Genomic DNA, 25,232 nt, shown 5'->3' with positions numbered 1-25,232 from the left:
GTGCATAAATTGGTTTCTACTGATTCTTGTGGCAAATATGACATGACCAAGTTTTCAAAGAAAATACACATTTTGGTGAAACTAAACTTTAAACACATTAATAAATTAGGTTTATTTATTTCATAAAAGCATGAAATTCAAAAGGTTGTCAAACATTATTTAAATATGATCTGTACAAAGACTATTACTGAAAAAGACAAAAATGTGAAAGAACGGGCGTAATGATGTTAAGTGCAACATAATTGCTTGTGGTATATAAACACTGTTTTTACACTTCACCTGGTATAAGTTATCATCCTACTCAAATTAAACTGGAGGCAGAATATTACTCATCTGAACCTCATCTATACATCCACAAAACAGACTGGAATATCAGTCCTGCAAATATTCATCAAACTATAATGGGTGCACTCAACAAAATTAAATAGGAATTTTACAACAGATCATGTTGACTTGGATCCAAATACTTAAATAATGCTTAGACAGATCAACACTTGGCAAATTCATCCATATAATGAGGGGCTGACAGAGGCTGGAAAAATACAAGTTCAGTTTGGGTGAACATCCTGTAAGACTGTACAAAACATTAAGGGAGTTGGGACTTTTCCTGTTTTAAGGTGCCATCCAGAAAGGCATTGACTGCTGCTGTGTCTGTGTTTTAGCACGAGGAGGTGGTGGAAGAGGGCAGCGATAGCCCTGTGTCCAGCCTGAGGAGGTGGAGGTGGGGAGGACGGCCCCAGGGTTACCTGCCCCTGAGGATTTGGTTGTGGAGTGGTCTTCCTCTTCATCTGAAGAATCGCCGGTGTAGGCCACCAAACCTGTTTTCAATCTTTTCACTGTAGGTTCTAAAAGAGGAAGATGGAGGACAGAAAGAAGAAAGAAGGGAGAGGTGGCACAATTGGGGAGGGAGGGGGAGAAATGTGGGGAGAGAGAGAAAGAACAAACACAATACACACAAAAAACAAAACACCCACAGCAACATGTTTCCAATAAGACAGGTAAGTAGATTCTTATTTTAAACACATTTTGGGAGAAACAAATAGTTAATAGAATCAGTTTCTCAGCAGAGTAGAGGAAGGGGGAGCCATTCGAAATCAGCCATTGGTTGGTGGGGAGCGACAGTGTTTGGGTCGTCCAATCGAGGGGCAGGACAGTATCAGAGGACAAGTCATACCCCACCCCCAATCGATATCCAGCATCACCCCAGAGACACATGGAAGAGAAGAAAAACACAGAGAAAAAGAGAAAAACACAAAACAGGAGAAACTCTCGTTAGTTAGGAAAAAAAAACTAACTACAGACGCTCCAGACTGATGATGTCATCAGAGCGGGAAGGTGGAGTTGATTGACCTCTTTAAAAACAACTGAACCATGCACAAAAGAGGTCATAGCTCCACCTCACTATCTGGAGATTCCTGAGAATCCTGTAAGAATCATAAGAAGCATGAGGGCCAGTCTGAGTTGGTATAATTTTGCATTTATCTACGTGATAACAACAGGGGACTCCATGTTTTTATTAATCATTATACAAATTCGAAAGAAGGTAATTTTTTTAAACCATGTTCCTTGATACATCTGGCTATGGTTTATCTTGTAAACATCTTAAAGTAAAGTAAAACCACTGAGACACAGTGCAGTAGCTTTTGGGAAATTTACATTTTACTCCACGTTATAGCTGCAAACAGATCCAGGCTAAGATGTCCACAATCAGGAGGTGTGTATTTGGATTTGGGCAGGGATTTTTCAGTCTATAGGATAATCCACTTACCCAGGGAGTCTTGAGGTGCCCTTCTCTCCTCCATCTTGGGTCGCACTCCATTCACAGGCATGGGTGGTGGGGGCATTAGCTGCCTACTAGAGAACAAAAAGACAGAGTGTAATTGAACTACAGGTATTTCTGGTGATACTTGCACACAGTGCATTTTTTAAATAAAAGTAAACAATATAACAAAACTCTGTACCTGTCCCTCTCACTCGCCGGGCCAGAGGAACCCGTCGATGGGGGTCCTGCAGTCTCGGGGCTGCCCACTGAGAAGCCTGCACCTAAATTAGTCATATGAATGGGTCCATGCTATGAGCAGAAAGACACAGGTGCAATTAGCAGACATCCTCAACTAAACCCTATCCTTACACTTTAATATGTAATAACAAATCTCAACACCACACTGAAGAAAATATCATTGTAATTTATAGCTTACCACAAGTTTGTGTTTACACTGATATTTTTCCTCGTCCACTATGAAAGACACTAATCAGAAGCAACCTTTGTCGGAAAACTCCATATTACCAATACAAACACATAAGTGAACTGTAAGTGAAAATTAATAAGCAGGGCATGCTACAGTTAGGTGCAAAATGTTGGATCGCCTTATTTTGGAATGTCAAAAAGAGTACAAATATTTTTTACAAACATAATACTTAGTGTATATTCAGTTTTTACAAATTTTCTTTTTGAAATTAAAGGTTAATTAGTGTATATGAAAAATATAATAAAATATTAAAAATGACAAAAGTACAAACATTTGTATCCTTTTGATAGATTAATAAAAGAAAATATGAAAAAAACCTTTGTTTTACTCTTTTTGACATTTCAGAATATATAAAACATTTTTTCACCTAGGTGTACTAGTGTGCATCATAATAGATCAAAGACTGAGGCAAGAGAGAAGGGTGAGATTAAAAACGACTGGAAATTATTATATGAACCCGTACTGACTGGAAACAAATTATAACCAAGTAAAACCACTGACACACAATTAAATTGCAAAAAAGACAAGGGGATACAAGGTGGAGTACAAATAAAAATGATGCAGAGAATGATCAGGGATTACCAAGGTGGAGGAGCTATTTATCACCTGGTATCCAAGGAGGCCACTGTCGCTCTCATCTGGCACCTCCTCTGTGAACCGTCTTTTCTGTGGTGGGATGGCAGAAGTAGGTGGTGTAGGTTTGGGTGGAGCTACAGCTGATGGAGGAAATGGTACTGGAGTCTGCAGACAAAAGAAACAAAAACAAAATGAGTACTTTGAATGATATACATGTGGTTTAACTACTGTTCACATTTGTTTCAAAATTTCTATTTTTGCCTAATAGAATTGAATTGCAAGCACTTCAAAAATGTTGATTATAAATAAACTAAATAAAAACAGGAGATGTGATGGTTCAGTCCTACCTGTGGAATAGTGCCAGGAGCAGGTGCAGCAGATGGAACAGGGGCAGGGGCAGGAGGCAGGGGGTACTGAGGAGGCATAGCTGTAGTTGCTGCAGGAGGTATAGGAGGGGGAACAGCGTATGGTGGATGGACAGGTTGTGGCTGAGGAGGGGGCACAGGCATGGCATAGCCGGGCTGGTATCCAGCAGGGGGGTAGTAAGGAGGCTGAGGAGGGACCCCATTCACTACAGGAGGCTGTGCAAAGCCTGCAGGAAGAAGGGTGTCAAAATATTAGGTCAGGCAGTCTGAGAGATTTGTATATGTTATTGCTGTTGGCTGGGGAAAACCAAGAGTGTCAAATCAAATGGTAAACCTAAACCACAGATACAACCAGTTTTGTACCTTGTTGTGTTGGCATCCCTGTGCTCATTTGACTAAGGAAGCGGGAATACTCTGTATGGACCTGAAGAGAAGAGAAAAAAAAATGTAAAAGTTAAAAACAAAAACAAAAATAAAGAAAACATATACAAAAAAAGATACATGTCTGTAGAGGGATTAACAAAAATAAAAGGTAATCAATATTTTAAAACATAACTTACCACTGTATTACAGAAAACGTATTATATACACTGTCTGTACGAACCTTTGACATATTAAGTTACAAAACTAATGTTTTTCACTAAAACCTACTGGAAAAAGCACACACTACCTTACTTTGCAACGGCTGTCTTTGCAGAAATAACACCAATACTTGATCTGGTCTTAATGTGTACATACAGAATCTAATTAACGCTTACACAATGATGAACAGTTTTGTGAGTTGTGTTTTTTAAAACGCTTGACTGTGACTTTTTAGTTTTGATTCCTATAGTTAGTTGTCAATAACAGATTATTTGTTGTTTAGAATGCTCTAGAATTCAGATGTAGTTACAAGGGATATTAAGGATTTTTTTGTAATCGATTACTCATTGGTAACAACTGATCAGTCAATTTTGACTCTCTCTTTCTTAAACCAGTTAGAAATGGCAATACATACTAATTGTTAGTTTACATGGTGGAAATGCACTTGTTGGAAATAAGCTTTTTAATTTGGAATGGGATGCCAGTTATAGTTGGAAAGTGAGGGCAAAGAGCTGGCCAAAGTCTCCTGGTTAATCACTTAACAGTAAGAGGAAATGACTCACTGTCTGAAGCAGGTTCTCACACAACGTTTTTGCGGCAGCAAGTCCTTCTGGTTTAGGATGACTGGAGAGAAACAAAACTGCATTTAGCTCTAGAGGATCAACATTGTGGAAAATTACTTTTGTGCTAAACTCATCACTGTGCACATGGAGACCATCTCTGGTAAACAAGGTTTATAATATCTCTTAATTCCTACAGCAATGCCCACCTGATGTAGATGTACATAGGTTCAAAAGCTTCTCGTCCAGACGCAGGCTCCAAGCAACCAGACCCTTTCCCTCTGAGGAAGACTTTGGCCCCAGTCTCGCCTTGGATGTGCTGCAGATATGAACAACCGGGACCCTCGACCCGCTCTTTCACCACAAACCCTGGGATAGCGTGTTCCAGGCCCACAAAGATTTTATCTTGAACGTAATGCATCTGACATAGAAAGACAATATAAGGCAAAAATATAACATATATAGGTTACAATATCTCTGTATTTACTCACTGTTCTGACAGTTTCAACCTAAAAACTAGGAAATTATAACCTTGTAAAAGTAGAATTCCTGGCAGAGCCACGGTTTTCGATTGCAGCCAAATGAACAGGTTATCATAATGTTATGCCTGTTCTCATAGTATGTGAAAATAACAATACAAAAAATTTTTTGCAGAAAAACAAACCTATACATATTTCATAGGCTAAGCATTTCATATTGGCCTCCGTAAAATTACAAAATGGAAACTGTCTTACCCCAGAGTGAAAGTGTGGTTTGTGATGAGTTATGGGTGGCAGTGAGGGTGGAGGTGGGGTGTGTTGGTACACTGTAACTGAAGCCCCACTTGGAGAAAAAGATGAAGAAGATGATGATGAGGCAGTTGCAGCCTTGACTACACCATTAGTGATTATCTCCTTAATTCTATTAACTGCCCCTGGAGAAATATGGAAAACAACAGGTCAATTAGAGTCTCTATGAAAGGTGTGTGTTTAATTAAAGATAGTTCCAACAAAATACTGACTGTCAACAAGTTCTCTAGTCTGTCCTTGGACATGCAGATAGAGAGGCCGATCTCTGTGGAAGGAGCAGAAATAAGTTTTTGTTGAGGCAATAACAATAAACAGCACTTTTGTCAGTTTTATGGTTATTTGCTAAAATAAAAGTTGAGAAAAGTTACCCTGATAGTGCTTTGCCTTTTTCTTCGGCTGTCATGTAACGCCCTCTGGTAGAAACCGCAGCACCACTAACTTTACTGATCTGCATGATGCAAGACATAAAAATATATCAATACATAATTTGCAGGACAAGTGAAAAACTAGGGCTGTATGATATTGCCAAAATTTTATATCCCAATATACTAATTTCATATCCCGGTAATGATAAATATTAAAATAGAGCATATTTTCTCAAAATCCAATGAAGATACCACTTGGGAAGGTGAAATTCTTATTACAATTTAAAATATACACTTGAGCAAAATGTATTTACTAAATATTTTCATTATTATGCACATTTTCAGTTAACCGTGTCACAAAAACTTACAGCATTCTAAGCTTTCATCCAACAATTATATCATACTGTAAGACATGATTCTTTAATGATAGCGATAATGATAGTGTTTGTCCAATGAGGCCACAGGTGTGGTGTTGCTGAACCACAGAGAATTGCATAATCCTGTTGCAATTCATTTAGACTTTTGAAAGTGCTTGAATATCCGGGCATTAGTAAAGTTTATATTGTACAACGTAGCAACAGGTTAACCCAAATTCCTTAAAATGCTAAATATTTTTCTTTGACGCTGTTAAAGAAGGTTCTGTTTTGATGACCTGTTGCCTCTGAACGGTTCTTAGTGTGTCAGTGAAAGTGAACAAGTACTCGAATGTTCATTGCACTCATCTCTCTACCAGCTATACTAGTGAACCACGTCAAATATAGAAGAAAAAAAGGATCCGTGAGCGATAGTGAATGACATGCATATTGATTGGGAAACTCACCAAGTTATTATTATCCTGACAGACAAACTGTCAGGATACTTTTATTTTATAAAGATAAAAGGATAAGGGACATAGAAGAAAGTAAATAATGAAATTTTAATCAGTTGTCAGTTCATTAGCTTCATAAAGTACCATGCTTTCACTCCTATGCCAGTACGCAATAAGAAATGGCATCTTTTAAATTTTTAATCAATTGACAGGCCTAATAAAAACCATGTCTAGATGACAAAGTTGTTGTATTAAATTTAAACTAGGTTGATTGTTTCACAACATAAACTTCTGCATTGAGTAACGAATAAGACAACACCCCATCTTAAAGGTTGCCAGTAGCTACTGGTAGCTACTCAGCAGTGTTGCCAATGAATGTTAATTAGTACAAAAACGATGAGCATAACCCCTGTAATATTTGCCATGGAATGGGGGCTTTTAATGTTGGTTCATTATCTCCACAAAAATAAGTAGAGGACGTTTTTGGATTACTGTTGGATTACTGTTGGGTATACTATCTCTCTATAATGCCTACATCTACACCGTGTGGAAGCCCTAAACTGCCAAAAAGTGTGTAATTTGTAATACAACTATATAGAAGACAGAGGATAATATGCAAAGATATATCACACAGCCCTACTTATAATTGTAAGACATGAGTCCATATTGCTACTGACCTCATCCTGCGTTTGACCACGTGTCAGGAGATTTCTACAGGTGATTGGGACATCATTGATTTCAACCTCAGCTACCACTAGGTCATCTTTTGCTTTTGTTGGTACTGGGGGTTTTCCAACACTTATAGCCTGCATTAGGAGTCAAGAGATAATATTATGCATTGCTTCAAAAAAGAGGTGTCACTGACATTTAACTGGGGCAAGAAAGCTTAGCTGTCATCACAAATGCTTAATGCAACCTGATAACTGCAGTTTCTGTCTCAAATCCTATTGTCACTTACTGTGACACATCAAAAAGTTACACATAATTCTATATAATGACACAGATGTTATCATTTAAATATGAGATACATTTTTTATAATTAATTTCTACTACTGTTAACAAGATTTAAAGAGCTCTGTCCCATGATAGGACTGTCAAAATACAAACTAAAGGTGGACAGTCTGAGTTTGTTAGTCACATAATGATAAAATATTAAATTGGCCTAACAGCAGAGATATACAGCGGGTGCCTATTAGAGTATTAAGTATGCAAAAACTCTAGTGTTTGACAAATGGTCAAATGATGTACTCTTGTCAGTATAGTAAGTACTCATAGTTAAACAAATCCAGTCTAATTTAATGATTCTACAATAAATATGCTTAAGCCAACAGGCCCCTTCAAGAACACCAAAAACTACAGCCACAAAAATAATCAAACATCTGAATCATCACCTTCCTACACAAGCTTTAAAAAAAACAACAACCCACATTTACATTATTTCCTCGTATAAAGGAAGCCTGTATTGTAGGGTTGTCGTAGTACTTTACATGTATGGGTTTTCCTAATAATCAGCTTTAACGGCAACCCGATTTGCAATGTTATTTAAGGACGCTCTGTACCTTATCAGGTGGTCCGGGGATTCCAATCTGTGAGGGTTTGAGTTTTCCCTTTGCCACCAACATTGCATTTATCTTGGCTGCCACAGCAGCTGCAGCATCCAGAGCCCCGGTGGGTGCCGATTCAGCCTGCACCATCCCACCGGAGCCCGAGCTGCGGCCGGGCTGATCCCATTTGCTACGGCGGCTAAAGGTGACAAAATAGTTATCAAAACTTACGTTACGTTGACTTTACAGGTTTAAGCTAACTAGCTAGGTAAAACAACCGTACTGACTGTATGGATATACAGTTAAGGGTCTTACTTCCTCTTCTCTCTCATACCTTGCTGTGAAACACTAGACACCCTCGCGAATCAGTAAAAGTACATCACATAACATTAAAGGCCAAAAGAACTAGCATAACAAAACTGCCATGATTACATAAACTGGCTAATGTTAGCGACGCTAGCTAAACTGATAGCATTTGGACGTTCATATGATACCGAAAAACTTACAAACTTTAATTTTTGGCACACTCACCCGCCGTTTTGGGTTCCACAGAATGACATCACTATTCCGTATAATAATAAAAACCGTACAAAAACAATAGTAAACAGCTATCTTGCCTTTTACACACAGTTAGACCAGCAGGTTGTGCTGGTAGCTAGCTTCGCATCTTACAATTTCCGCTTCCGGTTAGTGTTGTTCTCTGACCACCAGACGTCACCAAATATCTGTACAAAGTTCCCGTAAACAACATGTTAGTTCAGGGAGTATTAATGTTGCTTCAGTTGTCCTGCTTCATGCCACCTTTGCGCCCTCCTTGGTGAGTTTCTCCAGAAGAAGCATAAAGGTAGGTTTGAGCAGTTACAATAATTTAAAAAGTTTTCATATGAAGCACGTGTTAAGTGTGTTTTGTGCATTGGATTGTGCTTGGAGTCCTGAATTTTTGTCATTTTGTTTCTTTTTAGATTGAAATTTAACCAGCTCTACCTAGCCTGTAGGGCTTAGCTAAACTTGATAATTTAATTTGATAATAAATTTGATAACATAATTGGTCTACATAATTGGTTTCTTTTTAATTCATTTAAAAGTTTGCCTGAATTAATTCCTTTCTAACCCTTATTTGTAGGAAAACCATGATTCGCATCTTGGTATAAAAACAAAAAACAAAAACAAGTTTAATAACGTTGAAGTTGGATAACTAGTTAATCTTAATTTTGTCAAGAAATCGATTTCAAAGTATTACTGGGCACAAGAGCTAGTAAAGATTTAAATTCAAGATGTGGTGCTGCTCTTTTCACTAGTAAGGTGTATAGTGCTATGAAAGAAGTCTTCTCTTGTACAGTGTCTATAAACTTTATTATATGCTAAAATTGCAAATACTAATAGGCTAAATTTATTTGCTGTTTCTACTTCTAGCATAGCAATGTGACTTTAACTGTCTTTCTGCCATTGTTTGGTTGCAGTCTCACCTGTTTTGCAAGAACATTAAACTGTAAAACTGACAGCAACCTCAGTTTTCCAAAATAAATGTAATTGCAGGTTATCAGACCCTTAGGATAGACCCTGATGGCTCTGCTGTGTCCTGAAGGCTGATGCAGAGTGAACCAATCATCGATCATCCTGAACATAGACAGGTCAAAGGATCCCAGTATGTTTGAAGGTACTGGGTTACCCAGAATCACTCTGGCAGTTACAAGTGTTCAGTTACTGACCACCCTGGGGCTCAGAGGTTTGGCAAAGAGATGCAGTTTCCTGTGGAAGGTGAGAACACTGTGTGGGGGTGACATGAATCAATTGATTGAACAGCACTGCCCTAATTAAATGTGTGGGTGTGTTGCAGGGTGTTTAAACCATCCTGAAAACATGTTTTCTTAAGTTTGATTTGGGTCACGGCCTGTCTTTTGTATATGAAGAAAATACGTGTTTTAAAAATGGACGTGTTCGTTTTCACAGCACTGGCTTTGCGTACACTTTTCTTTTACTGTGCCTTCTAATTTATAAGTGAAAGTAATTGTCAATTAGTTTTCCTGTTAGAGCAGTAAAATGGGTTTGTGTCCCTTGAAAAGATTTTAAATTGTATTTTTACTAATGTACATTACTTGAGGCACCGTATTTCATATACTTTTTCAAAGGATTGAAATTTTCATTGTATGATTTTAAATATTTCTTCTTTTAAATTATTTAGTTTGATACAGCAGATCACAAACTTTAAAATTGTATTCAAATAATAATTTGATCGTAAACCTTGTACAGTATACTATAGTATGTAAAGTTGGTTGTCATGGCAGAATTTAATATTTTTATGAAAATATTTGCTCTTTCTTGGTGAAAACAGTTGACCCTTCAGGGTAGGAGGTCTATGGACACTGTTACTTTGATGGGTCAGTTACTGAGCAACCTGAGCTGGAAGTTCAGTCAGTTTAAAGAACATGTAACAGAGACCTGGGGAAAAGTGCAGCCATTTTATAGTTAACTGCTAGGGACAAAATCTTGAAATCTACTTGGCATCAGGTATGTACAACAATAGCGACGGAGCATGGACCTTCCATTTAACGACATGTTCAGCCCGTGGTTCTGAACACTTACATCAACAATAACACAGTCAGACACATTATAGAATATAATCAATTCCCTGGACAGCTGAGCGGTGTTAAACCACTGAGTGTACCTACAGTTAATATTGATTTTTGGGACATCTGTGTCTACAGTCATCTTCTGGTCTTCGTCTCACTTGACATTTTTTTAAGACACATTGCAAACTAAATTTTATGTCTGCCACATACTGAATTGAACTACCTATTTGAAAATAGAAACAATGTATGCCTTATTGCCAGGCATGACAGCTCTGGTCATTTGAAATAGGGCAAATTATGGTTTTTCAGCATATTTTCAGACTCTGACCATCTCTTATTCCACCAGGCAGGAGACACTAATTCTAACTGTGACTTATAGACCATCATTCTAAGTTAATCACCTCACACTTACAAAGTAATCCAGTTCTTGCTATTTTTTGTTTTTTGTTGTTGGTCTAAAGTTATATGAAATGTGTTGATGTATTTCTCCAACAGTCAGGAATATTCAGTTTCTGGTTGAACAAGTGTTAGAAAATTCAAATATTCACATTTGAAGACCTGTAAGTGAACATAGTCACTGACTAATATGTCTATTGATGAATACATTTTTTTAAGCTCTCATACATCATATGGTACACAGACTTTTGTTAAAATAGAAAAAAATTCTTAGAAAATGTATAACCTAATTCTTTCCCTTAGCCATTATTTGCCAGAGGGTAAGAGTTCAGGAGAGCTTTGATACACGAGTGGATAGAGAGGCAAGTTTATGGGCAGAATACTGAGACAAGAGCACAGAGAAACACAGAGAGAAGGAGTGAGTAGGGCAGACGTGCCATATTTACTGTCTTTCCTGGTAAGAGACAAAAACCATAACGTGTATGTCAGTTGATATAACCTCTGGCCTTCAAGGCACACAAGCCTGGGCCTCTCCTGATCCTGGCGGCTGACACAAACATGTGAAGTAAGAGGACACGTAGAGGAGGAGGGCGTATCTCTGTGGGGCTGCTATGAGCTAGACATAGAAACACTGAGTGTCTACGTTTCAGTGTTTGCTGTCAAACCCTCAATTACAAGTAGTTTTAATACAACATTGACTACATGCATGAATATCATCAACTAGAATTAGAGTGTGTTAACAAAAGCTGCTGGGATAGTACAGATGTTGAGCTCTAATTCTATTAAACTTATTAGAAGAGTGATATTTTTGAGACATTTAAGTTTAAGCGCATTTGTCATTTGTAATGCAGAAATCTGAAGTAAAACTTCTAAGTTCGTCTGTCCAAGGTTGAGACTGTGCTCTATGAATGTGCATGCAAGGCAGAAAGTGTAGAGGGGGCAAAAAGTGATTGAGAGAGGAAAAACAGATGGAAAGATTGTATTTTAGAGGAGGGCAGGCAGAGGCGGCGGAATCTTTTTTGTGTATGTCTGGAGAGAATGGGAGCCTCTTATAGACCTCACAGCATGGATTTGGCCTGGGTTGTGGCTTCGTCTCGTCTACACAGCAGGGTCCCTTCCTGAGCGGGTTGCCCAGGGGAGGGGCACCTGCAGCAGCTTCACACTCTGGTCAAGGGGGAGAGCCTGACAGGCGGGGCAACCGCTGCTGGGATGGAAAGATGCGTGGTGGTTCCAGAAAATGGGCATATGCTGGATTCATGAAATCCTCAGGTAGAGCTAAAGCAACACTCCCAAAAGGAAAATATTTATGGTTGTGTTTTCCCAGTGGACTTGAGAAGAGGAGGACACTGTCTGCAATCTCAAGTTGAAATCAGAAGCTTCTGTGGTGCAGGAGGACAAAAGTTATGATTGGAGCAAGTCATCTGATGCTAGCAACCACCAACCCAAACAACACACAGTTTATAAATTAACCATCTTGCCAACTGAGACAATATTTTCCATCTGTTTGGCTGGATTGACCAAACACTTCGTGTTTGAAGTTTATCAAACACTCGGCCATCCCTGCAGACCCGAGGGAGAACTTAATCATCTGCTATATTGAGTTTAGATCACTCAGACATCCAACACCTTACCACTATGCAGAACAGCAAGCTTAGAAATTTCAACAAGCTCTGTGTGGTTTTATATCCATGCTGCTAAGTGTATTTTTTGGATAGCCTTTATCTTCACACAAGCGGTACCCTCTATATTCTGTCATTTTGATAAGCACTAGGGGTCCAAAATTACCAAGCCTCGTGATTTCAAATGTATGCTGGCTCCTTAAATGCAAGAAATTGCATTCAAATGGACAAATGTGCAGAAAAGGCCTGTGCTGTCTTGGAAATGTTGGATGGCTATTACATTAACTTTACAACAGAAGCACCCCCTGTAGTGTGACCACACAGGACTCTGGATAATAACTGCAGTGTGAACATTATGCTAAGAGTAGCCAGAACAGGTAAATAGAAACACATGGTAAGAAGCTCAGACTCAAGAAGGACCCTGTATCCACACATATAATGGCATTGGATTCCAGAGAAATGCACAAGTGCTTTTGATATTTGTATCTCTTCAACCTGTTGGTATTAGCAGTGCAGGAGAGCCTTGCAGGGCTTTACAGCCTCTCCTGTTACTGTTCCTACATTTGCAAATAAATAAACCCCAACTTTATGTATGTTTTTATCAAATAATTTGTCTACTTTTACCCTGCATTTAGTATGAAATCATTCTAAGTTACGTGGGGCATATATGTTATATGAAGTTATCATATATGAAGTCAAAACACAGTTTATAAAACTTAATTGTCCTTCCTGTGTGGTTTTTATAAACAAAAAAACAACACCATTGCCCACAAAGTGTGCCACTCAAAAGTTTAACTAACCACTGTGTCATTATTACCCATTTCTGTGCTCTGTGTCATAATTTTTTATAACTAGTGGAATTATTTGGAATCTATTTATTTACATAAAGGAGGGTGTTTTTAGTATATCTTTTGCTCTAATTAGAATTAATATAGTATAATTATCTTGTTCTGCAGTTATAAAGCATAGTATTGCCTTTACCAACATTTCAAACCTAACGTGGAGTGGCCGCACCGCCAAAAAAACAGTTTCTGACAATGTACTCATGGGATACCATCCCACTACTTTTCTCTCATTACCATATCCCCGTCCTTACTTCTCTGTATTAACAATGTTTTCTTACTTGTGTCAAGGAGCAGCACAGTTTGCAATACAGGACAGTGCAGCCTTTGAGTCAGACAGAGGCAGGCCGTTGCTACAGGGAGAGACAATTATATACAAATTAATGAATTAGTCCTTTTAGAGTTGCTCACGTGTATAAAAACAAATCCAGGATCACTGTTCACTAAGCAGTTTTTGATTATTGTCTTTTGCATTTGACAACTATTACCTACATCCATGCTTTTATGGTCTCAGAAATTCAGTCTTTGACATTGGTTATAATCAAACTGCCTTTTTTTCCCCCCCATCATCTAGTTAAAGACGCAGGTACACAGTGAATTACAGAAAGTATAGTCTTTATTCGTGGATATGTATTACACATTTAACAAAGTTGTGTCAACACAAGGTGAAACCAGGAAAAGCATTGCATTAAGTACATTTTCAAACCAACATGGAGGTTTTGGTTTTAAATATAGCCAGTTGTTTTACATATGACAGAGTTCAGAGGAAGCTAACAAAAGAATGTTTAATCACTCAACTATGATGTATTATGTCAAGAATGTCTCAGAAATATGTCCCAACAATGTCTTGGCCAGTTACAACCAGTTGTTCAAAAACAAATATTTCCTTTGATAGTTCCCTGAAAACAAGCACAAGTGCATCAGGCTTTTACTCAAAATTCATAATCTCTGTCCCATTAGTTTTTTTAATCAGTTTTAATTGCGAAAATAAATTGGTGCATGCTGTTCTTACATCGATTTGATTTGAGTTCAATTGTATTAATTTATGCAATAAATGTATTTACTGTTGTAACCATATTGAATAAATTACATTGTATTATTTTGCCATAAGTCCAAAACTAATCTTATTAAAACACTTACAACCTAATTATAAGTAAACTTTGTCACTACAGCAATTTAAGACATTATATTAAGTGTATAGATAAAGAATTATTTAGGTGATATATTTTACAGAGATTGTGTTTTTTTTTCACTGGTAAAACCCAAATACTATTAACAATTCATCTCCTAATAGGAAATACTCTCAGTTTACAAAGCATTTAAACAAAGTGCTATAATTTCTCTAGTATTGTTCTTTTTATTAGGTTTGTAAGATTGTGGGGTCTTCGGTGCTAATTGTAGAGCTCAAAGCATTCATGCGCAGCACATTTTCCCACCTGTGCATTGTGCTAAACACACAAATGAACAGAGTCACATTATTGTCTTTACTCCTACAGAGAGAGAGAGACACACACACACACACACACACACACACACACACACACACACACTACTGTACTGGACTGCTCTTGCGGCAGAGCTGATTTGCAGATGTCAATGTTTGCCGGTTGTGTCTTTGATTTCCAGTCAATAGTGTGTAGAAGAATGGGTTCACACAAGAGTTTCCATAGGTCAGCCCTGTGAGGATACGATTCACTGTCACCTGTGTCCCCACTGGTATCGTCCGCAGCATGTCAGGCTCGTACAGAGGCAGCAGCTGCCAGACCCAAAAAGGAAGGAAGCACGCCCAAAAGGCTAGGACAATACCAAGTATGAGGAGCAGGACTTTGGGTTTGGGAGCACGGGGAGGACAAGCACTGCTGCACCCACTGGCCCAGGCCGGCCGGGTCTGGGAAACCCAGTAAAGCCTACCCAGCGTAGCATAAAGTGCTCCGATGGCCAGCCCTGGACCAAGGATGCTGGTACAGAACAACACACTCAGATAAGCTTTGGAGCTCTGCTCGTCCCATGCTGGCACACACAGCTGGCCCTCTTGGTTCTCACCATCTTCCAGGTGCAACGTGATCATCATGGGTAGACTCAGAGCCACAGCCAGTCCCCAGGCTAGGCCTACACGTAGCAGGCCAGAGGAGTTTGAGGAGGAGGTATGCAGGGGATGAGCCACAGCGCGGAACCGGTCCAAGCTCATGGCGGTGAGAGTGAAAATGGAGGCGTGCATCGTGAGGAGGTCCAAGCTCAGGAGCAGGCGGCAGCCCAGCTCACCAAAGGCCCAGCCAGATGCCAAGCTGTCGTACACAATAAAGGGAGCAGTGAAAAGGTAGAGCAGATCGGCAAGAGCAAGGCTCAGCACCTGGAGGTGAAGACAGGAAGTGGAGGAGGAAGAGGAAGTAGGGGAGGATGAAGGAGAGCAAAAGTTGGCAAGGCAGGATGGTACAGGTACTGTGATAAGGCAGCAGGTTAGCCCATTGCCACGTCTTCTCCTATTTCTACTGCGCTTCAGAAGGAGGACTAAAGTGTACAAATTTCCAATGATTCCAAGCAGGGAGAGGAGAGATAGAAGCGCACAGAACAGAGCTGTGGATGCCAAGCTGGGGGATGGAGAGATGGAGGGAGAGGAGGAAGGCATGGAGAAATTGGGGATAATAGGGAAGGTAAATTGAGAGGGTGGTGGCAAAGAACCTGGGAAGTCCATAATGTAAGTTTTAGGTTAAGAGAGAGAATTAAAAACAATATAGGCAGTGAATGTTCAAAGGTTAGTCTGTTTCATGTGCAAATGAAGTTGAGTTTTAGTAGAGACAGAGTGGAGGGAGTTGGAGCAGATTGGGCCAAAAGGAAAAAACAGGTGGAGAGAGTAACACAAGTAAATATGTTTTTTTTTTTTCACTATCTTTCTATTTGCTGTTTCTGGAGATTTTGTTTGTTTAAAGAAGGGGTAAGAGACAACAAAGCTACAAAATAAGTCCAAAGTGATTTATATACAGTGTATTTGAATGGTCACACCAGATAAAGCAAATAAAGTCATATAAACACGTAGAAAAGAAAATGTCAGCTGAACAAGGATGGTTTATGTTTTAGCAGAAACCTCCCCTAGCTGATCCAGCCTTTACAGTTTTATAGTTTCACAGGGAATCGGGCAAGGCTGTCATGGTTTTAGTAAAAATAATTGAATTTTTAGAGTAGGAGGGTCCAATTGAAGGCTGTAAATCTAGACCAAAACCTCAGAGGGCTTGTTCCAAAAGTTGTGGAGCAGTTAGGGTAAGGAAGAGTCATGGATTTAACAATCCTTAAACGTTATAAAACTGTTAAGATTGAAGTTACATTTCTGGATTCATTTCATGCGTTTTTGTGCACTAGTGGTTTGGATGAGCACCAGTGTGTGATCTGCCGAGTCAGTGCATAGTGCAGGAAGCCTATTGGGACCAACGACTTTATGCTAATGTATTTTAGTTTAAAAGAATAAACTAAAGTAGAAACAGACTTTGACATATACATTACATTACTTTTGGTGACAATATTTTATCAATTGTGAGACAAACGTGTTTATCCAAGACATACTGTGTAGTTTTCTACATAAATGTAATCTGCAGTGACATCAAAGCAGACAAAAACGGATTCTGACAGATGTGACCCAGGTGGCACCAGGGTTAAGAGCTACTGTTGAACTTTGGAGGAGCAGCCAGACCCCTGTGGTGCTGTGTGCCTCCATACATTACCGGCTCCCTTTAAATAACATTTATGGTGGAAGCTTAGTCATGTCAGCTTTTGGAAATTCAGAATATACAATGCATAATTAATTGCATAAATTTACTCGAACTAAAAACATTTTTAAGAAATCAGATTACATTTTGCTCTGCTAAGCCATCGAAAGGCAACACAATTAGCAAAAAATACAAATTTATTATAGGCCACTTTAGATATTTTTCATATATCCACACACTTTAGGCATTTTTTTTAATTTAATATACCTCACATAGTGATTTCTATTAAGATTTAAACAGATACAAAGAAAAACAAAACATTATAGTATTATGTAATGGGCCTATTTTCACCCTGTTATCAGGAAAATGACCGTCTCCTATATTGGCCTAGTCATTAATTCTTTAGATTTTTTTTCTTAAACTTACCCTAGAAAAAGTTAGTCCCAGATGATAAAAATGAAACTTCATGGATTTGTTTGTTGAAAAAGTTCAGTTTCCATTTTTAAATGTCTCTGTTGCTCAGTTGAAATTCCTGTGACCACTAACGCAGGCACAAAATGAGGATTATCTTCGCCAAACAGTTGGAGGAGGTTCCGTAGTTACATGGTCATAATCTTTCTCTAAACTTTGTGATCTGATGTGTCTTGTCCAGCCCTCAGTGGAGCTCTGCCTGCTCTGCTCGGTCTTTGATGTGTCTGAGTCAACGGGAGAGGAGTGTGTGTGAGATGAAAGGGGCAGGGATGGGATGCTGAGTGAGCGTGCTTATCCTGCATAGGACTGATAATTTAATTAAGCAGTATGTGTCTGTGCTGGGGTCCAGGGGCCCCCACCCCCAAAGTGTTACTTAAATAATTATGTACTTATACATTGGAAGCATCCCATTACTAGGTAGGTAGGTATGTAGGCATTTCTATATTTTATAACCTCCTTTGGGGAGATTTAGAGTATGTTACAGTATGATCATAGTTTGATGACACTTATGACTTCAGTACCTTTAAGACTGGCATAAATCTTGCCATACATAACAAAGACTTTCCATAAAAGTCATGAATCTGACCATATATAGCTCTGTGTTTTGGCAAATAATCATAAATCACAGATATACTCACTATGTTAAAGCCTGAAAGCTACCAATTTATTATGATGGATGCATTAGACCTGGATCTTTTAGACCACAAAGAGAGGGAACTGGTTTGTTTTGTAAGTACACTATAAATATATTTTTATAGCGATGGTTTATATAAAAAACAGATGTAGTTAAGATGACAAACCTGTTAACTACACAAAATAAAGGTTTTCATGTCTTTCCTATTTTTGACTGACCAACTTTTTTTTTTAATCTCTATAAAATGAATTGAATTTGTTACCATGCTATGAAAAGAGTCACAGCATCACATGAGCATTAACCTTAATCATACCACACATCTGTGAAAAATGCCCTAATCTCACTTAAATCAATAAGTAAATGTATTTATTATTCTGGAAACAACATATATTGGATTATGAAGCTTGTTTTGACAGATTTGAACCTCAAAGTCAGTTACAAACAATTTCAGAAAAACGTTCCTTAATATAAAATTGCGAAGACTTTGAAGATCCCACTATACAGTATATAATATAGACAACAATATGAACAAAATGTTCAGAGAATAAGGATGAATCTCTGTGCGCAGGGGACTGGGCTGAAGAACAAAACTGGATGCATGTGATCTACAGGCCCTCAGGTGGCACGTCATTAAAAACAGACATCTCTATTTGATATCACTGTATAGACTTAGGAACACTTCCAGGAATCCCTGTCTGTGAACACAGTTCGCCGTGCAACCCACAAATTAAAGTTAAAGCTGTATTATGTAAAGAAGAAGTCCTATATGAACACGATCCAGAAAAACCGTCATGTTTTCTGGGCCAAAGCTCATTTAAAATGGTCTGAGGGGAAAATTATAAACTGCTCTGTGATCAGAAACATCAAAAATTTAATTTTAAATTATTTTATTTATTTATTTATTTTTGGAAAACATGGACGCCGTGTCCTGTGGATGAAAGAGGAGAGGGACCATCCAGCTTGTTATTAGCAAACAGTTCAAAAGCCTGCATCTCTGATGGTATGGGGGTGAATTAGTGCCTATGGCATGGGCAGCTTACACATCTGGAAAGGTTTTAGAGCAACATATTCATCCCCAGCTGTGCAGTGCCAGTCCAAGCCCGGTAGAAATTGAGGAGGGTTGCATCAGGAAGGGCATCCGGCGTAAAACCTGTGCCAAATCAACATGGGGTCAATCCGCTGTGGCGACCCTGAAATCATGGGATAAGTCGAAAGGACAAAAAAATAAAATTAAAAAATGCTCCCATCCAGACATCGTCTCTTTCATGAAAGGCCTTGCATATTTCAGCAAGACAATGCTAAATCACATACTGTATCCATCACAACAGCGTGGCTTAGTAGGAAAAGAGTTCAGATGCTGAACTGGTCTGCCCGCAGTCCAGACCTTTCACAAATGGAAAACATTTGGTTCATCATAAAACAAAAAAGCCCAGGACTGTTGAGTAACTAGAATCCTGCATCAGACAAGAAAGGGACAATATTCTTCTCCTAAAACTTCAGCAACTGGTCTCCTCACTACCTAGACATTTATGGACACTTAGTGAAATAAGAGGGGATGCTACACAATGGTAAACATCACACTGTTCCAACATTTTGGGATGTGTTGCTGCCATCAAATTCAAAATCTTTAATGATATGGTAAATTTTCTCAGTTTCAAATTGTTGTTTATGTTCTAATCTGAATGAAACATGGGTTAATGAGATTTTCAAATTGTTGCATTCTGTTTTTATTTATGTTTAACACAACTCAACTTTTTTTTAATTAGGGTCACACAACTGCACAGTTGGTTCTTCCAGTAACATTAAATGTGACTCCCTCGAGTTTAGACTCTGTGGAAAGGGCAGAAAGACAAAATTACTGAGCCAGCGAATCATTGGTATTTGCTGTCATTTCGTGACGCACTGCAATAACTAACACACTCTGCTCTGACCCAATGTCAATACCACATGAGCTCATGTTCAAACACACAGCGTCTCACACCCCAGCAAGGCCTTTATATGATGATTTTGGGTTTCAATTCTAGAGGAAATTAATTATCCAGTGTACTTTCCTGTGTCAACATTTTTCCATGTCAGTGAAAAGTTTAACTGCTAGATCTAATAAGAATCCTAACATAAAGCTCTGACAACATATCAAAATAAATGGGTCTTTCAGCAGCTATCAAAAGTAACTCTCAGTTGCCTGTTATCCACTGAGTTGTTTTTGGCGCATGGGCTGTAGAAGCCACAGCTGTGGTTTGCCAGCTTCAAGAGGCTGAACAACTTGGAAATGATTTACTTATGACAAGGCAATGAAATGTGTAGGCTGCACGCCCATCTTGTTGGTGGTGGGGAGTCCACATTGGCTCCTTCATACATGTGATGGTGTACATAAGATAGACAGAGACAGGCAGTAAAGACGAAAGGGGCTGGGGGCGACATACCTATCCCCACGGGGTGTGAGGAATTTGAACAAATACCTGACACAGGCATGCCAAAATAGGGGGGGGGGGGAGGAGCACTGAGGCTTGAGAAGACCAGACTCCTTATAGCAACTTATTTAATGAAAATGGACAGTGTTTTAAAGCAGCAATATCAGGTGCTGTCTGACTCTCATATCTACATAGGTGTGGAGAAGTGTGGCGACAAAGTTAAGGATGACCCATGAAACTAGTGTTGCCTAACTTTGAAATGGAAAAGGGAACATGAAAAAGATGGCGGAAAAGCTTTGAGCACTGTGCTGTTTATTTGCCTTTGTCAGGACACATCAATCTTAGTGTGTTCAGACACATTAGATATTTTGTAATTACATTTATCTCACCTATGGGCTTTGTTCCAGCAGTTTGACCTGCAGTCTGTGTTTTCCCTTATTAATCTACATTGAGCTTTAGTATGCAAATATTGAAGGCAGGAAGATGAGAGCATAAGGAAAGTACTCGTGTTCAACTGTATGATTAAGCAATTGAGATGTTTTTTTCCCCCCGCAGGCTATAATTTTTTTTAGTCACCCTAAAATTTAAGAGATATAATTCAAAAGACTGTCACAAGTTGTGTATCCAGAACCCAAGTAAGGAGACAGCAAGAGGGGGTATGATGGTAACAGGGCTTTATTGCAACAATGTGGTAAAGTAAAGAAACAACCCAAAAAATAAAAACACACACCTAAAATGGGAGGACAGACAGAGCATACTACAAAGGACTAAACAAAAACAAATAATAAAAAGGACATAAGTACTAGACTAGGGCTAAGAAAATAGATATATGGGGTTGGGGGACCTAGAGAATCCTAAATGCAGAAGTCGACCTTCTTAGTTTCTTGCTCCCCTATGTAAATAAGAAAAACTGATTGCAATAGCACAGATTGCACAGAGAAAACAGAGGAACAGAATACAGATGTACAAGAGGAGAGACCAGGGGAAACAGAGGGAACTGCTCAGCGAATATTAACAAAACTGAAGAGTGTGGGCAAAACCACCAATCTAAAGAAGCAATCATAAACCAAAAGGCAAATGGTCAGGGTCAGATTACAATAACAGACTTACCTGGTGCACACATACAAGGGCAGAATAAGAAATGACACCAAACGGTAAACAAAAAATGTGCAAGAATAGAGACGGATCAGAAACAGGAATAACAAGGAACCAAAGGTAATGATGAAGAGAAACAAAGCTCCGACCAAAAGTAAAAGAAAAACTAGAGTCCAAAACTAGGTATCAGGAGTCCACTCAGGAAAATAGTGTATCCAGATGCATAGGAAAATATAGAGAGCACAAAGAGACAATCTGGCAGGACACTGTAGTAAGAGTTGGGTTTAAATAGGCCGGAGAACAGGTGAAAACAATCACGATGGGTGATGAGTCCTGAAGTTGCTGGAATTATCCCTGGAATGGGAAATGAGGCAGAGGGACGACAAAATAAAAGCCTGGGACGCGAATATGAAGCTAGACAAGACAAAATGTCCAGGGGTGGGATCATGACAAAGATTTAAGATATGCTTATTGTCATACCACCAGTTTTATAATTCAATACCATGACATTTTGTTGAGGTTGAATTGTCAACAGTTTATTATAAAGAACAGTCAACAGGAAGTTTTTATACTGACACAGGATGTACAGCAGTTATGGGCGAGCAGCAATAATTTAATTGGGGAAATAGTCCTCTAGCAGCAGTTTACAAAAATAAATCTTTTGATTGCAGGGATCACAGTGTAAGTACACACTGTTGCATAAAATATGGTCAGTAATTATTGGTTTGTTCAAAAGAAGTACTGGAAAAGTTCACATTTGGTGAACTGGAATGAGGAAAAGCACATGCATTTTCTCTTCGTCAACTGCCAAGTTAATCTTTTTTACAGTATACAGAAATAAATTGACACATTAAAGAATTATTTTTTTTACAATTAATATTGGATAGAGTAAACTCCAGTGCATTTATGTCTGTCTAGTCTATCCTTTGCACTGAACTGATATGTTTCAATAAACCTCCTCTACTAATCCGCTTGTCACTTAAAAACATTATCTTCTATCAAGACATTAATATTTGTAGTATTGGGAGTTCAAAAGAGGTTGCACTTGTCAAAATAAAATGGAGCTTGGGCTCACACTTTCTTTTAAAAGCAGACCTTATTATTTTGTATATCTTCATCTATTTATGCGGCACACAGAAACAAAGGGACTACACCATGTCTAATCAGTGGGTATTCACAGGATGATAAATGCTCAAACACGAAGCACTTCCTAACCTTTTCCTGGCTGTCCTTGCTTTCTCCATTCATTTCATTAATTAGTTTACCCATTTCTGATCAAACTGACTGACAAATTGCCCACTGGTTGACCGTCCTCAGTACTGTAGCCTTGATTAAATGGGCGGACATTTTTGTGTGTGTGATGAATTGTTGTTGTAGCAGGTTGATTCACAGCTTGTGATGAGTTATTGATCCTAGCCCACTCCCCTTGTCTCTATCTTAGTTTAAAGACGCACATCAGATTTCTCTTGTACTTTCAATACCAAGCTAAGAGTTTGTACAGTGGGTAATTTGGAAATAGGTAATTTGTTTGTCAGTTAAGAAGTCATTCCTCAAGTGACATGAGTTGGATGCAGGTAAACAACACTGTAGTGTTTGATTTTTAGTGAATGGTCTATTTCTCATACTGTAGCTTATAATATAACTAGCATCAATCTCAGATTAGGTTATTTGCTGTAGGAGTTTGAAAGGTATATAATATTAGGTTATATATTATATAAGGCTAATGTTATCAGTTTTTTGCATTAAATTTGATATCATATTGTTTTTGAAACAAAAAATAATCGTAGTTTTTTATGTGACAATGTGAATGTTATTACAATTATTGAGGCTGATGTTTAGGATAGGCAAACAAAAATTGTCTCAGCATAACGTTTTGAAACCTGATGCAGTTTTTCGTCATCATAGATAGTCTTGCCTCTCCTTGTCTTGAGTGCAGAACATTTTCTTCTGTGTTGGCCACTGAAGTTGGAAATTTGGGACCTGTTAGGACTTGGAGCCTTAAGTTTGTTGCTCTCTGTGCATAAATCAGTTTATTGTGTGAGCAGCCAACACCTAACCACCCTGCAGGGAAGTGAACTCTTACAAAGCAACACTATTAACAATAGTGATTTCCATGATTTCCTGTGAATAGGTGTAGAAAGAAATTATGAATGTTAAGGCTGTAAAAATACCCTTTTTACTTCACAGAAAACTCTCGATACAAGAATTTACATTACATTCCATATTCGTAAATAAAATTTTACTTGAAAGGAGCTTTAATACATCCCAAAGTGTTTTCTGTCATGTTATCTCCAGTCGTAAAACACCCTAAGGTGTGAACTTCTGCACATTTAGTGTCTGCACAGCTGCTGATTTTAAATCTTGGCTTGTAATTAGACCCTCAGATATCAGGTGTGTAGCCCTTGGTCAGTCTGCAACTATCCATTTTAATTATCACCACTTTAAAGTGAAAACGTTAAGGAAGCCTGATGCACAGCTCTTTAACTGGAGGTTCACTGATGTAAAGTTTGTTTCAATCTGCCCACTGGTGGCTCAGAATCATAATTGCATCCTCGCATGTTCATATAACAATAAGAATAATCTAATTATGCAGTGCATCAGTGAGAATACACAACCAACACAAAGGCTTTTCCCCTTCTCACACTGCCAGTCTGGTGCAGATGCTCCCTCTAAATGATAAAAACTGGAGTCAAGTCAGCACCATATGGAGTTTCCGAATTACTGTTGTGCATTAAATGATTAACTGTAAATACCATTGTATGACAGGAACCAATGAACAGTGGAAATGTTGGCTCTCCATTGAGCTGCTTGTGGTCTTATGCCTCATTAGTAGTCAAACAAGTAAAAAGGAAAGTTCTGTCCCAGATGCACATATTTTTCTTTGTGTGTTTTAGACCACAATTCCAGCTCCAATGGTTTACCACAGTCATTGACATGACACAGGGGCTCAGTTACAGTAAACACAATTTGCTGAATTTTTAGAGTATTACTTGTCACTTTTGTATGCTTATTTATATTAAAATTGCAAGTAAATAAATGACAGGAAATTAGTGGGTAGAATGAGATTTTGGTCAGCACTTTAAACTCTTAGGCCAGCAAGGCAACATGTAATTCTGTTAAATGAGACAAGTGTAGGTTTATTGTACTGCTCCTTTAACCAGGAAACTTCACATCAGGATGAGTTGCCATCACAAAAAGTAATAGAGTTTTATATACTTTTCTACAGTTGATCTTTCTGATTATGTATGCATTACCATAACAGACAAAGACAAAAACAAAACAGCATTTTCAAAAATGGCTAATCTCACCTTAATAATCATGAACAGCTTTAACTGAAGGAACCAGAGGATGATTGATTGGTATACTTTTTCTTTTGTCTGTTAAAAAAATAAATATATTAATGATATATGATAATATATCTGATGATATATATAAAATATATTAATGATTAATGAGCCTATTTCCTCTTTAGACTTTGTCAGAAAGAAAACAAATAAAGTCATACAGTATCTTCCCATGCTTTCTTTCTTTTATTCTGTTTCTCTGCAACAGCTGTCCATTCACCCCCCCACCCAACCAAAAGAGTTTTCCTTGGGTCAGTTACAGTTTGTTAATTTACACAAACACTTATGCAAATTATTATGACAGGCATCCGATTG

General features: G+C 38.3%; 2 protein-coding genes and 1 long non-coding RNA gene across 5 annotated transcripts; 1 reads left to right on the top strand and 2 right to left on the bottom strand.

Moving 5' to 3' along the window:
* Positions 1-82: 82 nt before the first annotated feature.
* On the bottom strand, positions 83-8,511 carry khdc4 (KH domain containing 4, pre-mRNA splicing factor). Of its 3 annotated transcripts, none has more exons than XM_067509207.1 (14): positions 8,369-8,511; positions 7,853-8,036; positions 6,971-7,099; positions 5,489-5,568; positions 5,333-5,385; positions 5,067-5,245; positions 4,542-4,753; positions 4,336-4,396; positions 3,554-3,614; positions 3,173-3,417; positions 2,856-2,990; positions 1,962-2,071; positions 1,769-1,854; positions 83-845 (listed from the first exon to the last, which is right to left on the bottom strand). In XM_067509207.1, exons 1-14 carry the CDS (start codon positions 8,395-8,397, stop codon positions 613-615), a joined length of 1,797 nt encoding a protein of 598 aa, XP_067365308.1. In that variant the 5' UTR covers positions 8,398-8,511; the 3' UTR covers positions 83-612. The 3 variants fall into 3 exon arrangements, 2 of the variants coding, with proteins under 2 accessions (XP_067365308.1, XP_067365309.1); XR_010914775.1 differs by having other exon boundaries at positions 782-845; positions 1,962-2,043; XM_067509208.1 differs by lacking the exon at positions 83-845 and having other exon boundaries at positions 920-1,854; positions 1,962-2,043.
* On the top strand, positions 8,510-14,259 carry LOC137129854 (uncharacterized). Its single transcript, XR_010914776.1, has 3 exons — positions 8,510-8,681; positions 9,374-9,595; positions 12,128-14,259. It is a non-coding gene; the product is annotated as an uncharacterized lncRNA (long non-coding RNA).
* Positions 14,260-14,562: 303 nt separating this feature from the next.
* uts2r3 (urotensin-2 receptor 3) lies at positions 14,563-18,182 on the bottom strand. The gene is made up of 2 exons (XM_067509215.1): positions 17,389-18,182; positions 14,563-16,022 (listed from the first exon to the last, which is right to left on the bottom strand). Exon 2 carries the CDS (start codon positions 15,954-15,956, stop codon positions 14,814-14,816), a length of 1,143 nt encoding a protein of 380 aa, XP_067365316.1. The 5' UTR covers positions 15,957-16,022; positions 17,389-18,182; the 3' UTR covers positions 14,563-14,813.
* Positions 18,183-25,232: the final 7,050 nt, after the last annotated feature.

This window comes from Channa argus, chromosome 7 (genome assembly GCF_033026475.1).
Source record: "Channa argus isolate prfri chromosome 7, Channa argus male v1.0, whole genome shotgun sequence".
Lineage (NCBI taxonomy): Eukaryota > Metazoa > Chordata > Actinopteri > Anabantiformes > Channidae > Channa > Channa argus.
The sequence above is the reverse complement of the archived record's forward strand: the minus strand, read 5'-3'. Positions and strand labels throughout refer to the sequence as shown.

What these genes read in the sequence shown, in the direction of transcription:
- khdc4 (XM_067509207.1), bottom strand. Translation starts at nt 8,397, where the DNA reads ATGTCATTCTGTGGAACCCAAAACGGCGG. An exon ending in TGTGGAACCCAAAACGGCGG is followed by an intron (nt 8,037 to 8,368) that starts GTGAGTGTGCCA and finishes TGTCACCTTTAG; the next exon opens with CCGCCGTAGCAAATGGGATC. An exon ending in CCTATGTACATCTACATCAG is followed by an intron (nt 4,397 to 4,541) that starts GTGGGCATTGCT and finishes GTTTCTCTCCAG; the next exon opens with TCATCCTAAACCAGAAGGAC.
- uts2r3 (XM_067509215.1), bottom strand. Translation starts at nt 15,956, where the DNA reads ATGGACTTCCCAGGTTCTTTGCCACCACCCTCTCAATTTACCTTCCCT.